General features: G+C 35.2%; 1 protein-coding gene across 1 annotated transcript; it reads left to right on the top strand.

Annotated features, from left to right (window-relative positions):
• The first annotated feature begins 3,444 nt into the window (after positions 1–3,444).
• On the top strand, positions 3,445–15,386 carry LOC136386418 (homeobox protein TGIF2LX-like). Its single transcript, XM_066357842.1, has 2 exons — positions 3,445–3,618; positions 14,688–15,386. Exons 1-2 carry the CDS (start codon positions 3,445–3,447, stop codon positions 15,384–15,386), a joined length of 873 nt encoding a protein of 290 aa, XP_066213939.1.
• The last annotated feature ends 1,753 nt before the right edge of the window (positions 15,387–17,139 follow it).

Raw genomic sequence — 17,139 nt, 5'->3', positions numbered from 1 at the left:
AATGATAGTTATATTTTTAGCTTTTTTCAAGACCCTCAATACGGTTTTACACAACGGCAGTAATAATTTACATTTCCATTAAGAGTGTACAGTTCTTTTTCTCCATATCCTCACCAACATTTTTTATATATATTTTTTATAATAGCCATCTTAACAGGTGTGAAGTAATATATAATGGTTAGTGATGTTGAACACATTTCCAAATACCTATTGACTATTTTTATATCGTTTATTTGGTTACTCTGCCCATTTTTAAATCAAATTGTTTTACAAGGGCTTTTGCTACTGATTTCTGTGAGTTCCTTATGTAAACCCACTAAGAAAGGCTCCTGGTGGCTAATTGGGCTCAATTTTTAAAAAAGAGAGCCTAGCAGTTATTTCTATACAGGGATTTTTCACACAAACTGCACTTCAGAGAGAAACCTGCATTGAACTGCTTGCCTCTTCTCTGAATTGCCTGCCTGCACTGTTTCTGCCATCTTAGCCAGGAGTTCCGGAAGTCATATTTCAACCAATAGGATGGAGGCTTTCCCCATCCAATCAGAGCTGTGCTCTTTCAACCAACCGGAACAGCTATATTCTGACCAATCAGGGAAGTACTTTGCACCAATCAAACTGTGACAATTTGTTGTCTTTTTTTTTGCATGAGAACAGACCAATTGGCGGCCTCCTTTCTATATAAGCCAACTCTCTTCAGGCTTTGGGGGCGCACTTTGTCTTTCCACTGTAGTCTGCGGACTGCTTTCGGAATGAAGCTGAAGTGACAAAAATGTCTCACTGAAGCGGAGCAGAACAGTGCGGGCCAGAACTGATTGGCCTGGAATGAAGCAGACAGCGGAGTGGACAGAGCAGCTCATGGCAAAGCAGAGTAACCAGAAGTAGAGCAGAGCCGTCTAGGAGGAAAAAGGCCTGGCCCCAAGACTGCCTCTCAGCCTTGTATGGCGCTGTAGCAAAAGTAAGTTCCATAGCCACGCTGTTTTCATAACTGTGCTATACGACAACTGCGCTATTTTGCATTAAGTAAGGTTTGCTTCTTTACCAAGTCCCAAATTGGCCGATTCCCGTTGGTGCCAATGACTACGGACTTACTCATATATTTAGATAGTAACCCTTACTAATGGCGAATAGGTGGAATAGAATAGAAAGCACAGAAATAAATCCGCACATACACAGTCAACTACTCTTCAACAGAGTTCCCGAGAATAGGCCATGGAGATAGGATAATTTCAGGAATAAATAGTGTTTTGACACCAGATGGTCAAATAAAAAAGAATAAAATTGATGCTTATCTCACAATATACACGAAAGTCAACTCAAAATTGTTTAAACACTTAAATATAATACTTGAAACCATCAAACTTATAGAATGAAACATAGGGGAAAGGTCTAAAACATTGACTTTAGTAGTGATTTCTTAAGTATGACACAAAAGCACAGGCAAAAGTAAGCAAATGAAACTATTTAAAGCTAAAAAAAAAAAAAAAAAAAAAAAAAAAAAAAACCCGCAGAGTAAATGACACACAAAAAAGTAAAGGCTACCTCCTGAATGGGTAAAATTTCTTCTTTGGAAGAACATTTTAATTTGTTAATTTATATTTTTATTAAGAGGTTAAGTATATTATTTATTTTCTGTTTTCTCACATTTTGCATTTTACGGCTTCCAAGAAATTGTGCGTTTTTATTATTTGTTGAATTTTATGACAGTTAATTTCTTTTTAACAGGTGCGGGGACTACAGTGACATTTTTTTTTTTTTTTTACTTCCTAATATTGGGGATTTGTGTCTTCCTTCTTTCTTCTTTGTCAGTCTTCATTGTGTTTATCAATTTTGTACTTTTTTTTCTCCAAAGGACCAGGGCTTTGTTTCATAGATTTTCCTGTTTTAATTTCATTGATTTTTATTTTATTATTTTCCTTATTCTGATTTATTTTTATTAATTTTTTCTATTATTTTTCTAGGCCTGAGTTAATGATTTATTTAGACTATTATTTTGGCATTTAAAAAAAAATCTTATATTGGTAAGTGTTCAGTCTTGAGTTTTATCATGCAGGTTCTGGATGATTTTTCTGGGCTTTTCTTTGAATAGCATTTTAATTTTCATAACCTTTGCAAGATTCCTTTGTTCTGCTCAGTTTGTCTGATCTCATTGGGGTTCTTATTTGTCCCTGATGGTGCTGCCTAAAGAGACAAAGGTAGTTTCATCAAGCTGGCCACTTGATGTGTCCAAGTGAGAGTAAAGAGTCCCAGTGCACTGGGATGAGACTTGACTGGCAATCTTGATTGTTGTTGAGGACTTTCCTATTGGTGCCCTCTAGCTGCCTTGATATTTCTAGGTTAAGGAGAACAATATCAGGGCAATAAGGACAAAAGGACTTTCTGAGACTAGATGCCCACTATATCTTGATTCCTCTTGCTAGTTGCACTTGTCTATAGCCTCATCTCTTGGATGGTGAAAGAGAATATCAAGCTTTCTAGGATTTCCTTGGCTGATTGCTTGTTTTGTGGATAGTAAAGATTATATCCAAGCTTAGATCACTTGTTCTGTCTACTTAATTATGAAAAAAAGTGAACACTCCAACTTCAAAATTAATAATACAATCATTTTTGCCATATTGCGATTCACTTTTCGTGGTCTCACTGTATCGTGGATTTTTAAATTGTATATATTTAATTTTGTAACATGGATTTTTCACTATATCACAGGATTTTGATATATATAGGTATTTTTATATATTTATTATTTTAATTATTTTTGTGGTAAAATAAGCATTTTCTAGCCTAAAAAAACTGAAAACAATATAAAAATATTAACTGAAACATCATCATTCAGGTTGTAGTATATTCACTGGTGAGTACCCATATAGAATTGTATATGTTGTTAAAATGACATAGGTTTAAGAGTGTAGAAAGTGTTTAAGAATATAAGAAGTGTTTATAAGGGTGTAGAAAAGGTATATAAGAATGTGGGGCAGGTTTATAAAGCCTTAAAATATATATAAATAAAAAAAATAAATAAAAGGTCGTTACTTCATGGATTTTCACCTATCGTGAGGGGTTCTAGAATCTAACCCCTGTGATAGATGAGGGACCCACTGTATCCTTTTTATGTGTTCACAGTTTCAGAAAATGCAATATTTATCCATATTGTTGTTGGTTAATAATAGGAATGATGTAGTATGTAGAATAAATTTTAATGGCATAATTTAACAGTTTAATAAATATGTTTATTCATTTATTTATAGAAGCATTAAAGGTTGTATGGGCTTATGTAATATGTTCAATTATGTGTATTGAATTATATGGTGTGTAATGATAAACTAGCTAGGTCATGGCACCCATATTTGTCACCAAATATTATTCTAGATGTACATATATAAAGTTATTTTTTAGAAAACATTAATGTTTTAATTAACAGACTTTGATTAAAGTATATTACCTTTAATGATGTTGGTAAACTTCATTCAATCAGTTGAAGAAGGCCTTAATACAGAAATATTGATCTCTTCAGAGGAGAAGGATTCTTTCGCAGACCACCTTCTGACTCCAACTGCAGTTTTTCCTGGGTCTCCAGACCGCTGCCTCACTGCAGATTTTGGATTTGCCAACCTCCACAAAAAGGTGAGCTAAGTCCTTAAATTTCCAATACATAAGAGAAGTTGGATACTGTTGTATAATTTAAAAACTTAAAGATTCATGAAATCCTTGGGTCATATCCCTTTGATATTAAGACATTAGTAACAATTAGTAAAGTGGCAATAGCTTTTTCATGTATAACTTCAAACAGTTCTATCTGATGTCAAGAGATGATAGTGAACATACTTCTTATATCTAGTTTTGCAACCTTGGAATAGATTGAAATTATAGATGAATCAGTAGTGGAATTTAGATTTTACTTATTCCGGAACTATCTTTTCAGTTGTCAGTATTTGAAACGATGAAACACTATTATAAGGAATGTGTAACTGAAACTCAGAAAAGTTGTGAATACAGTTGTCCCTCGCCATATTGTGGGTCACTTTTTAAGATCTCACTGTACCACTGATTTTTAAATTGTATATATCTAATTTTTTATCATGGATTTTTCACTATATCATGAGATTTTTCAGTATATAGGTATTTTTAAATATGATCTTATTTTTTTAGGTAAAATAAGCATTTTCTAGCCTAAAAAATAGAAAACAACATAAAATATTTAAAAATATTAATTAAAACATATTAAAAGAATATTACATAGAAATAAAGCCTTAAAATATATATAAATAATAAAATAAATATAAGGTTGCTACTTCATGGATTTTCACCTGTTGTGAGGAGTTCTGGAACCTAACCCCCATGATAGACAAGGGACCACTGCATTTTTACTGGTCTTGCCACACCATCACTCTACAGATCACCAGTGAATTGATTTTTAAATATATATGATTCTAACTATTTCTGGGCTGTAACTCTTCATTATTTTGTATCTATGTGCACTGATATATTTAAAAGAAGCTTTTAAAGCATTTATTTATCCAAGAAAATATATTAAATCAGTCATCAGTGTTTTGGATTATTGCTTCTTTCACTGTTTTTCCGAACCTGCCTTTATAAATCTTATAATTAAGAGTGTCAATCCCTTCATTGGAAAGTACTCATTTTTTATAAAATGAAATATTTATTGCCTTGACTTTTTGTATATCATTAAGTTTTAAAGGAGTATATCATTTTGATAGTTTATCACTTCAAGATACTCTTTCTCTTAACAATAAATTTGATTTATAAAGACATTCCAATTATTAATATTTTAGCTGGTTTGATTAGGAAAAGGTTGATATAAATTTTGTATTGGTGAAAACTGATACCATTCCCAAAACTATGTTATTTTGGTTACCTAGGTACCTCAACTACATTAGTTCTTCAAATATGATGTCTTTTTAAAATGAATATGTAATAGTTGGCAAAGAGTATCAATTTATTTGATGAAACTATCAAGTCAATTGGCATGAACTAGTCTACATTTAAAATGGAGATTGTCCCCTGGCTGGTTAGCTCAGTGGTAGAACATTGGCCTGGTGTGTGTGAATGTCCTGGCTTCAATTACTGGCCAGAGTACATATTAGAAACACACTTCTACTTCTCCACCCCTCCTCTTCTTGATATTCATATTCTCTCTCCCTCTCCCTCTCCCTCTCCCCTCTCTCCTCGCCCCTCTCCCCTCTCCCTTCTCTCCTCTCCCCTCTCCCCTCTCCCCTCCCCTCTCCCCTCTCCCCTCTCCCCTCTCCCTCCCTCTCTTCTCCTGCAGCACTGGCTAGACTTGAATGAGTTGCCCCTGGGGTGCTGAAAATGGTTCCATGGCCTCCGCCTCAGGTTCTAAAAAGAGATTGGTTGCTGAGCAACAGAGCATGACCCAAATGGGCAGAGCATTGCCTTGTAGGGGGCTTGCCAGGTGCATGCAGGAGTCTGTGTCTGCCTCTTTTCCTCTTACTTAATAAAAAAAATGGAGGTTGTATGTTTTTCAGAGACATCATAACTCAACTAATCATATATTTATATTTGTAATGGTTTATTTCATTATATAATTGTAAAAATGTTGACTATGTTCATCATAAGCACAATTTTTTTCATATACATAAAATACCTGTTCAAAAGCCCAAGCATATTTTATGGATTTAAAAATGTCTTTTTATTTAAAATAAGGAAACTTCAGAAAACATTCAAAATTCTTACTATATCTTATAAAACTTTTTAATTGATATCACATACAAATTTATAAAATTGTTAAATATATAAATAAAACTTAAAGGTGTTTTATTCTCACTTTAAAAAAAGTTAGACTTTATATAGCAGACAGTTTGCACACTAATTCTTCACTCTGAAATGTTTAATTAAATGGGAAATTAATTATTGTCTTGTATTTCCTTTGTAATTTTTTTCTTTTTTCTTTCCTTTGTAATTTTTAAATTTAACCAGATAATTCTAGTTTCTAAGGACCTATCTCTACAGCAGAATTCCAGAGAATTTATGTAAAACAATTAGTATTATAAGAAAATGTCAATTGTGTTCTCCACAAAATAATTTATTCATCCAAAGGCCATCAGTGGATGTTAAGAAAAATAGATGAAATTCTAATGGAGATTGTATGTTTGCAGGATGCTAAAACTTTTCTCCACATTTTGGTCATAAGGGGGAAAATATATTTTTACAATGCAAGGACAAGGTGACCTCCAACTTAGCAATCTGATCAAACACCGTATCACTAAGAATGGAACAATCAGATATATCAGACATGATGTGCTTCCTGATAATGTGCACACTGTTACGCAGTATTGGGCACAGAGATTTGCATATGCTGCACTTGGTAAAAGTACTGAACTTCAATAAAATCCAGTTACATGATACAGTGATAAAAGAATCTAATAACTACTAATTATTTATATTTATTATTTATACACTTACAAAGAATCTTGTTAAAATGCAAATTCTGATTCAGTAAGTCTGGAGTGGGGTTCAGTATTCTGCCCTTCTAACATGTTGCTAAGTGTGTTGATGATATTACCTTCCTACAACACATTAAGTAACAGATATGAAAAGATGAGTGAAATAAAACAGATAACTTCAAGACATTCTATTTTACAATATAGCCAGTCTAGTCTCATCAGTTACTCAATGGCATGAAAACAAATGCGAAGAAATTGTTCAGAACCACATTATTTTAATTACTGTATATTTGTAATGTATTTTGAAATCAAGAAGTGTTAGGTCTCCAGTAGGGGTTAGGAGGGCAGGTGTGCACAGCCCTGTACAGACCTGGGATCTCAGTTGCATGCAGCATGTAGAGCAGCCGCAGCTCTGGAGTCAGCGGCCTGAACAGGGTTTGGGGAGGGGGTTGGTATCCCTTGTCTCAGGGAAAGGAATGACAGCTCTTTGGGAGAGGTGGGGACAGAGCAGTGTCTCTCTTTTCCTGGTCCACAGCCACTGTGTTTCCTCAGTGACAAAAGATGCTGATGTCTTCTGCTCAGGCCACTGGGGTTCTTTCTCTTCCACAAACACTATGGGGTCCTTTATTTGAAATTTTCAGGGAGTCTACATGGATCAGACTGATGGTTACCAGACAGAAGTTAGGTTGAGTAGGTTGGGGAGCTGGGTGAGAAAGGCAATAATTAAGTACAAATTGGTAGTTACAAAATAGTGATGGGGATGTAGAGTACAGCATAGGAAATACAGTCTGTAATATTATAATAACTATATATGGTGCCAAATGGATACTTGAATTATCAAGAGCATCACTCTGTAAATTACATAATTGTCTAACCACTATGGTGTATAGCTGAGACTGATATAAAACAATATTGAATGTAAACTGTAAATGAAAAATTAAAAAATAAAAATTTAAAAATAAAAGAAAACTTCAGGGTGACTACAGTTCTCACAGGAGCCATTGAAGTCATCAGAGCAAGCTGACTGCCAGTGGTCCTCTGATCCTCCACAGAACAGGTTTCTGGGGACTATGACAGATAGCGAGGCCTGTGAGGCTGATATTAAAAGCACTGACCCTTCTTTATTCTTAGTGAACTCCAGGAGGGTGAGTAATATCAGCCTCATGGTTCGGTGTCATTGTCCTTTCCAGTAGTCTGCTGATAACCCAAGCAATCCTTTCCATGGGGTTATGCTCCTCCATTTCGTATTCCACTTTGTTGTTGTAGGTTCTTACTTAGACACTTGAGCCCTTCCAGGGTTATTTTCATTTGTAGATAGATGTCTAATTGTTTTTTGTTTTGTTTTGTGGGGAAACTAAGGACATTATCTCCTACTCTGCCACCTTGCTGATGTTAATGGTCCTTCTCCTCCTACTTGGTATTTCCTCTTTTCTTATTCTTAGTTTAGGCTCAAATTGTTCTTCTTTTCCTGGTATTTGAATATAGAGTATTAGTTTAATGATTTTTTCCATTTTTTATTATATGTATTTAAAATGATCTATTTCTCTCTAAGAATGGACTTCACTGCATCCCACAAATTTTGATATATTTATTGCAATTTTCATTTAATTCAAAGTATTTTTAAATATTTTTCTTAAGGCTCTATTTTGTACCTTTGTCTTATTTAGTGGTATGTTACTTAATTTTCACAAATTCTGCAATTTTTCTGTTAGTATTTCACATTTAATTTGATGACTTATTGAAGATGGCTAATTTTGCACCATAACTGCAGAGTTGGATATTTGCACAAGAGGAGTTATGACTCCCAAAGCCATAAAGTATTTACTATCTGAGACTTTATAGAACATGCTTGCTGATTTCTGTTATATCATTACTCAGAAAGGAAATATATAGTAAAAAAAAATTAAATACTATTTCACATCCTGTATTAAAATAATAAAAAAAAAACTGACCATATCATGTGACAGTGAGGATATAGAGCAAATGGAACCATAAGGTTCTAGTGATGAAAATGTTAAGTGGTGCAGTTGTTTTGGCAAACAGATTGTTCACTTTTTTCTTTTAGTTTTATTTTGAAATAATTTAAAGCTTAATGGAAATTTGCATAATTGTACAGTGTTACTGTGTACACTTCAAACAGTTTTCACTAATGGTAACATTTAAAAAATCATAGAAGGCCCTGGCCGGTTCGCTCAGCGGTAGAGCGTCAGCCTGGCGTGTGGGGGACCTGGGTTCGATTCCCGGCCAGGGCACATGGGAGAGGCGCCCATTTGCTTCACCACCCCTCCTTCCTCTGTCTCTCTCTTCACCTCCCGCAGCCAAGGCTCCATTGGAGCGGGGATGGCCCGGGCGCTGGGGATGGCTCCTTGGCCTCTGCCCCAGGCGCTAGAGTGGCTCTGGTCTCGGCAGAGCGGCGCCCCGGAGGGGCAGAGCATCGCCCCCTGGTGGGCGTGCCGGGTGGATCTCGGTCGGGCGTATGCGGGAGTCTGTCAGACTGTCTCTCCCCGTTTCCAGCTTCAGAAAAAAAAATAAAAATAAAAATAAATAAATAAAAAATCATAGAACATTATCAAAGCCAGGACACTGAAATTCGTACAATGCTGATAACTGCAAACCTTAATTAGATTTTACCAGTTTCCTGTGTTGCTGCTGTGTACAGGGATAGATGGCGTAATAAAATTATTTCCATGTATTCAAAATAAATAATAATACCAGGATTTTGTTGGATATTTGGGAGGGGTAGATTTTTAATGTTCCTCTTTTATCCTCATGACTGGAATGAAGCTTAAGAAAAAAGTGGTGCATGTGAAGATTTTGGGGCCAGCCAAATCACAATAAGTTTCCAAGCTTTTTTTCACCTTTACTGAAAAGTTTTGAAGAGTTCTCAGTCCCACTGGTGCCCAAGTAAAGTTGTGAGACACCAAGCGGTTTCATGGTCTTCAGCTCTTTGATGCTTCACTCTTCATACATATTTGGAAATAAAACATTTAAGTGTTTGAAATCATTTTTGAAACCTCTTTGTATACTTGAGAGTTCTTCAAAAAGGTTGATTTTATAGAAAGTGTGTGGTCATCTCATCACTCAAGGTAATGAGGATTTAAATTCTTAGTCTTTTTCTATACTTACAAACACACAAAGAGAGAAACAAACACATTGCATGTTTATATGTACATATATACTTTGTTTTGTTTCCCTTTACCTTTTTTCAAAAAATGGATAATTTACATGTCATTTAAAAATTTTTTTTCACAGTGTGAACTCATTTCATGTTAATGCATGTCTATGCTTTCAAACTTAAGTGCTAGTTTTTTTTACTATTATTGAAAATATCTCTTGGCCTGACCTGTGGTGATGCAGTGGGCAAAACGTCGATTGGAACGCTGAAGTTGCTGGTTCGAAACCCTGGGCTTGCCAGGTCAAGACACATATGGAAGTTGATGCTTCCTGCTCTCCCCCTTTCTCTCGCTCACTTTCTACCTCTGTCCTCTCTAAAATGAATAAAATAAGTGTTAAAAATTTAAAAAAGAAAGTATCTTTTTAACTTATTCCATTATGTTGAAAATTTGTTTCTAATTTTTCACAATTATAATTAAATTTTTAAAAATTATTTTGTATATTTTACCTTTATAATTTATCAAGTATTTTCCTTATGATTAATTTCTCAAAGTAACATTCCTGGGTTAAGCAGTACATTTTATTTATTTTTTATTCTTCCTGTAAGAACACCTTTGAAAAGACTCACCCATTTTGTAGTCACTAAATTTATATAAATATAAATAGTTCAACATACAAACTTTCAGCAATACTACTTTTTAAAATTTATTTGGTGTTTGATTATTTGGTGGGAAAAAATCATACCGAATGTTGTTTTGTATTCACACTGATGAATACTATGAAAGCTAGTCAAGTTTTTATATATTTATAGGTTATTGTATGTCTTTGTTAAATTGTCCATGATATTTACTCATTTTTCTATTAAAGTGATTTACTCTTTATTGCTTTGTAGGTGTTATGAGAATGACAAATATAATAAAGTTTTGCCTGCCGTATATATATATTGCCAATTTTTTATCAGTACAAAATATATTTCTGAAGGATTTTGTCTGCAGGTTGGGTTTATTCATACAGAAGTTTCTTATATTTACATAATCACATCTAATAAACTTAATCTTTCTGATACCTTTTCTACAATTTGCATGAATGTGCACATTCATATACAAAACATATGCAAATTTATGTGGCATTTTTAATAACACTAATGTGATTAAATCCCAAATACTTAACTTCATACTTAATGTTAAAAATATTCATTTTTTCCGATGGCCAGTCACTTGTCCCAATTTGTTCTTTCTCTCACCATCAGGCCACTCCTACTTTTACTCCCCCTAATTAAACCTTATTAAATGGATTTTTGCAGAATTCTCTACACTTTCTATTCCTATTACTCTTTCAGTACGTGACTTTAAGGATGTTTCCCTGTGTGTTTCTTCAACTTGTTTAAAACTGTAAAATAGACCTGACCAAGCAGTGGCACAGTGGATAGAGCATCAGACTGGGACCCAGAAGACCCAGGTTCGAACATCGAGGTTGCTGGCTTGAGCGTGGGCTCACCATCTTGAATGCAGGATCGCTGGCTTGAGCAAAGGGCCACTGTTTCAGCTGGCTCCCTCTGATCAAGACACATATGAGAATACAATCAATGAACGATTAATGTGCTGCAATAAAGAACAGATGCTTCTTATCTCTCTCCCTTTCTATCTATCTGTATCTGTTCCTCTTTCTGACTCTCTGTCTCTGTAACCAAAAAAAAAAAAGAAAGAAAGAAAGAAAATAAAACCAAACTGTAAAATATTTGGCAGAAAATATATAAATTTCATGGTAAGTTCTAGGAAAATTTCATTATTTTCAAGGTGACTCTGAGTCCTTCAGCAATGATACGGAAACTGGACCTGTCACCACACGGTACCATTAAGTCCTTGAGACCGTTGCCATATTTCGTTTTTTCATTGTTGTGTTTATGCCTACAGGTTTATTACACTGCTTTAATTACTTGCTACTTTAAAACATACTATAATATCTAGTTGGTCAAATTTTTCTACATCAGTTTGTTTTTACAAAAAATGCTATATTATATCATGTATTAGTCTCTCCAGATAAATTTCAGAAATATTTTTCAACACGTATCATAAAGTAAGAAGTTACAAGAGATTAAAAGCACTTGTGATTTTGATAGATAAAAGAAACAAAGACAAATATAAAGATAATTGACATTATTAAAGTATTGAGACTTATGTAAGAAATAAAAATATTTTGTTGGCCCTGGCCGGATGGCTCAGTGGTAGAGCTTCGGCCTGGTATGCGGAAGTCCCGGGTTCGATTCCCAGCCAGGGCACACAGGAGAAGCGCCCATTTGCTTCTCCACCCCTCCCCCTCTCTTTCCTCTCTGTCTCTCTCTTCCCCTCCCGCAGCCGAGGCTCCATTGGAGCAAAAGATGGCCCGGGCACTGGGGATGGCTCCTTGACCTCTGCCTCAGGTGCTAGAGTGGCTCTGGTCGCTACAGAGCGACACCCCGGGTGGGCAGAACATCGCCCCCTGGTGGGCGTGCCGGGTGGATCCCGGTCGGGCGCATGAGGGAGTCTGTCTGACTGCCTCCCCATTTCCAGCTTCAGAAAAATACAAAAAAAAAAAATTTTTGTCACGTATTAACATCATATTTTATGTTATTCATAGGATTTTACATTTGTTTTAGCATTGGCCCTGAACAGTTTTTTCTTACCTTATGCTCAAATATTTTATATTTTTATTGTTTTTATAATTATGAACTAATTTCCTCATATATTTTCTAAATTATGGTTGTTGGTATATCCTAAAGTTTACCATTTATTCATTCATAACTGACTATCTCACCTAACCCATTATTTCTAAAAGTTTCTCAATTAATTTTTAAATATTTTCATAATGCATTATGAAATAATGGGTTACCGTCAACTATTAATATTATTTTACCTCCTTATGTGCATTAGATTTATTTTTGTTTGCTTAATTCCATCAGCTCCACATTCTAAGCAGTGTTATAGTAGTGAAAATAGATATATTTGTCTTGCTCGTGAAATTGGGAAAAATCATTTTTGTTTTACTATTAAGCATAAAGCTGGGTATCTGTGATTTTATCTCCTTATGAATCTATGTTATGCTAAAGAAGCTTTTTTTCTCTTCTTGTCTATTTCACTATAGCATGTTTATCAGAAATTTTTGATTTTGAATTCTGTAAAAAAGATCTCAACCTCCTTCAATATAATACATTTTTTTCTTCTACATATTAATGTCAATAATTATGTAAATGTATAGTCTATTGCTAAATCATGATTGAATTTGTGGGTCGAAATCCATTCATGTGTTTTATATTTTATGTGAATCTAGACATTATTTGAGTAATAATATATAATTTTATAATATGCTATGAATTTATGAATATACTATGATTGTCATGTCTTACAAGATTTTTCACATCAAGATCATGCAAGATTTGTACAAGTCTTGGAAAACATTTCTTTTACATTTATGCTATGGAAAACATTAAATATTGAAGCCATTAGACAACTATCTTACTGGGAAATAATTCTGTGATATTACCTTTTTTTCCTTTTATATTGATCTCCTTAATTCTTTTTTACTTTTTATTGAATTTATTCGGGTGACACTAGTTAAAAAATATATACAAGTTTCAGGTGCACAATTCCATAACACTTCATCTGTATACTATATTGTGTGTTCATCACCGTAAGTTGGTCTATTTGATTTTTAAAAGACATATATCTTAAAAATTATATGGCTATGTAATGTATATGTATTTCTATAAATATATATTTATAAAATATGGATGTATCTTAGAAAAATTAGATTGAAAATTTTTATGTATAAACATAAATTTCCACACCTTCAACTAAGGTTCTGAGATACCTCTAATCTCTGGTTATCGTCATGCCACATTTTCATCTTTATCCGGCAGAACTTTGCTTCCTACTCATAACTACCCTCTACTCCTTCAAATAGTGGAGTTTAGTGCTGGCTTCCTGAATGCTCCTTTAATTGGTTTCAAAGTGTAAAATATCCAGCAGGAATTATCCAGGTACTGTGGAGTATAGTAAACTCTATGCATTTCACTTTTTTTTAAATTTATTTATTCATTTTAGAGAGGAGAGGGAGAGACAGAGGGAGAGAGAGAGAGGAGAGACAGAGAGAGAGAAGGGGGGAGGAGCTGGAAGCATCAACTCCCATATGTGCCTTTACCAGGCAAGCCCAGGGTTTCGAACCGGCAACCTCAGCATTTCCAGGTTGACGCTTTATCCACTGCGCCATCACAGGTCAGGCGCATTTCACTTTCTAGAAGTTGGCAAAGTCCCATTACCACGCTATCAATTTTTGCTTCTCTAGTTCACTCTGCTTCTTTTTAGGAGCTGGGTTTTATATGTTTGTTCGTTTGTTTTAGCTTTTGTTTTTAATTTGTTTTTGCTCTACCCCATTTCTTGGAAGTCAAAACATAAGCTTTTCTATTTTCATCTTTTTAACTCTGCAAATAAACTAATGTAGTTTGAAGTGTACGATACTCAAAGTATTAGAAAAGATAAGTGACAAGATTTAAAAAAAAACAACACTCCACCTTGTCAGGCCTTACATAATTTGAGAATTAAGGTTCTCATTATAGTATAATATCATGTTAATTCATTATATAATTGTGAGGAGACACTTTTCAGCCATATGTAAATAAATTAATGCTTACAAATGTACAACACTATTTTCAATAGATTCCCCTGGTGTTTTATATAAAACTAAAGAATGAAGGAAAAGAAAATTTTGTAAAAACCATTTTGATTACTTGAGGTCCTTAAAAGTTTCAAAGAACTAAATGTGTGGAAGCAATCCATTTCTCTTAGAGATGCTCTTAAATCATATTTTGCATCATCAAAAACTTGGAAGAAAAGTAATGCAGGTTATTCAATGTTTCTATTATTACATACTGAAACAGACGTATTTTGAATCAAAACTGACGTTGTTGTTGTCCCCCCCCCCCCCAGAAAGTAACAGTAAGGGGCAGTGCTAATGGCAGAAATGACGTCACGTCACAAAGCCCGTTGTCTCAAAGCAGTTAGCAACCACTTGTTAGGGCCTGAGTAACAAAATATGAGACTTCTCCTAGGAGATGAACGCTAGCCCTTTTCATTGGCTGTCTGACCTCCGTTTAACCTAACTCTATTATCTTTGATTCCCAAGGTCGAGATGGCAAGCCGCAGGAAAAGGAGCGCTCCTGAAGAAAGTACCAGCTCTGCAACCCAAAGTTCGCCCCAAGGGACTTCCGTCTTCTCGGACAGTGCTACCGGTACAGATGAAATTCATGTCCCACAAGAGGGCAGGAAGAGGGAAGAGAAACCACCAGCAGAGCCTGAAAAGATCCTCCACCAGTGGCTGTTCGAGCACCGCTTTAAGGCCTACCCGTCAGAAGCGGAGAAGCGAATGCTGTCGGAGCAGACCAGTTTGTCCTTGCCACAGATCAATACCTGGTTCGCCAACGCCCGCAAACACATTCTTCCGAATATGCTTGAACAGAACAGAGACAACCCCACCGATACCACCATATACCACCAGAAAGGCAAGCAGAGGAAAGTCAATCTACCTACACAAGCCAAGTCAGAATCCGGAAGTTCAGAGATCAAAAGCCCACCTGCGAGCCCTCCGCCAATGGCTCAGGAATTAGGGGGAGAGCTGCTGAAGCAGGAGTTAGACCAAGGCCACAAGCCCAAAACCCACTCAGAGGAAGAGGCCCAGACTTCCACCAGTGCGCCCTTGTCTTCTCCAGAACCAATATCGTCAGAGGCATACACGGACTTTAGTAATTTCTATTTGCTGGTGGATGTAGCTGTACAGAAAGCGTTGGAACTGGAGCTACAGAAGAAGCAAGAGTCCGATCCATGATTTCCATGTCTTTAAACACCCGAAACTGTCAGTCATTTGCTGTGTGAAGTCTGTTTATGTTCCATGCTAATTTGTTGTTTAAATTTAACAGAAACATTGTTACTTCTAGGGATTTTGCAAGAATCATTGCTAGCTTTTGGGACTCAGTTTTGCCAGATACGTCATTATTTCCAGATGGAAGCTACTAACTTGTCATCTTAACACTGACATAAAGATCGCAGATACTCTGCTTCCTCCTGGATTTAAAAACTTGAGACAATCAGACCCATTTACCAGAGACTAGACCTAGTGCTGAGACTTTTTCAGAAAAGACTGTTGTTAACCAGACGTTTTGGTCCCAGGGCCGCTGCATATACCAAGTCACATTCATTTCTGTAGGGAAATAATAATAGGAAACAAAATATGTTGCATTAATAAACATGTTACAAATAAAGTTGAATTACTATTTCTGGTAACAGAGAAAAGTACACAATAAAGATTAAAATGGAAAATTTCTGCTGTTGTTAGATAATTGGTTTTAAAGAATACTTTTTATTATAATTTTCAACATTAGAGAGGAAAAGGCAAAAATCAACAAAAAATAAAAAGCAGAAAAAGATCCAAAGATTCCCAGAGGAAACAGAACAGAGGAAGATAATTTTAAAGTAAGGGGAAAAAAATTTAAACATTTTCTGAGGAAAAAAAAAGTAGAATTATCCACAGCCTCTCCAACATTTGCTATTACCTGTCTTGTTAATAATAGCTAATCTAACAGGTGTGAGGTGGTATCTCATTGCAGTTTTGATTTGCATTTCTCTAATAACTAAAGAAGATGAGCATCTTTTCATATATCTGTTGGCCATTTGTATTTCTTCCTGGGAGAAGTGTCTGTTCATATCCTCTTCCCATTTTTTATTGGATTGTTTGTTTGTTTGTTGTTGAGTTTTATGAGTTCTTTGTATATTTTGGATATTAGGCCCTTATCTGAGCTGTTGTTTGAAAATATCATTTCCCATTTAGTTGGCTGTCTATTTTGTTATCAGTTTCTCTTGCTGAGCAAAAACTTCTTAGTCTGATGTAGTCCCATTCATTAATTTTTGCCTTCACTTCTCTTGCCTTTGGAGTCAAATTCATGGAAACAACCAAAAAGCCCATCAATAGATGACTGAATAAAGAAGATGTGGCACATATACACTATGGAATACTACTTAGCCATAGAAATGATGACATCCGACCATTTACAGCAAAATAGTGGGATCTTGATAACATTATATGAAATGAAATAAGTAAATCAGAAAAAACCAGGAACTGTATTATTCCATACGTAGGTGGGATATAAAGTGAGACTAAGAGACATAAATAAGAGTATGGTGGTTATGGGGGGAGGGGGGAGAGGGAAAGGGGGAGGGGGAGGGGCACAAAGAAAACTAGATAGAAGGTGACAGAGGACAGTCTGACTTTGGGTGATGGGTATGCAAAATAATTGAATGACAAGATAACCTGGACATGTTATCTTTGAATATATGTATCCTGATTTATTAATGTAGCCCCATTAAAAAAATAAAATTACTTTAAAAAAGTAGAATTAAATAATTATTGTTTTTTGTTGTTTTGGTTTGGTTTTACCTTTTTAGTATACTTATTACTATATATTTTGTATTTGGATCAGTAGAGGTGGTGGTGGGAATGGTAAAACTTCAGGCAGCTCCCACTTTGAGATAATCCCATTGTCCTATAGAGATGAATCTTCCCACTGCCTCAAGTACAGGCAGAT

Source organism: Saccopteryx leptura, chromosome X, assembly GCF_036850995.1.
Source record: "Saccopteryx leptura isolate mSacLep1 chromosome X, mSacLep1_pri_phased_curated, whole genome shotgun sequence".
NCBI classification, from domain to species: domain Eukaryota; kingdom Metazoa; phylum Chordata; class Mammalia; order Chiroptera; family Emballonuridae; genus Saccopteryx; species Saccopteryx leptura.
This window is presented reverse-complemented; position numbering and strand designations above follow the sequence as displayed.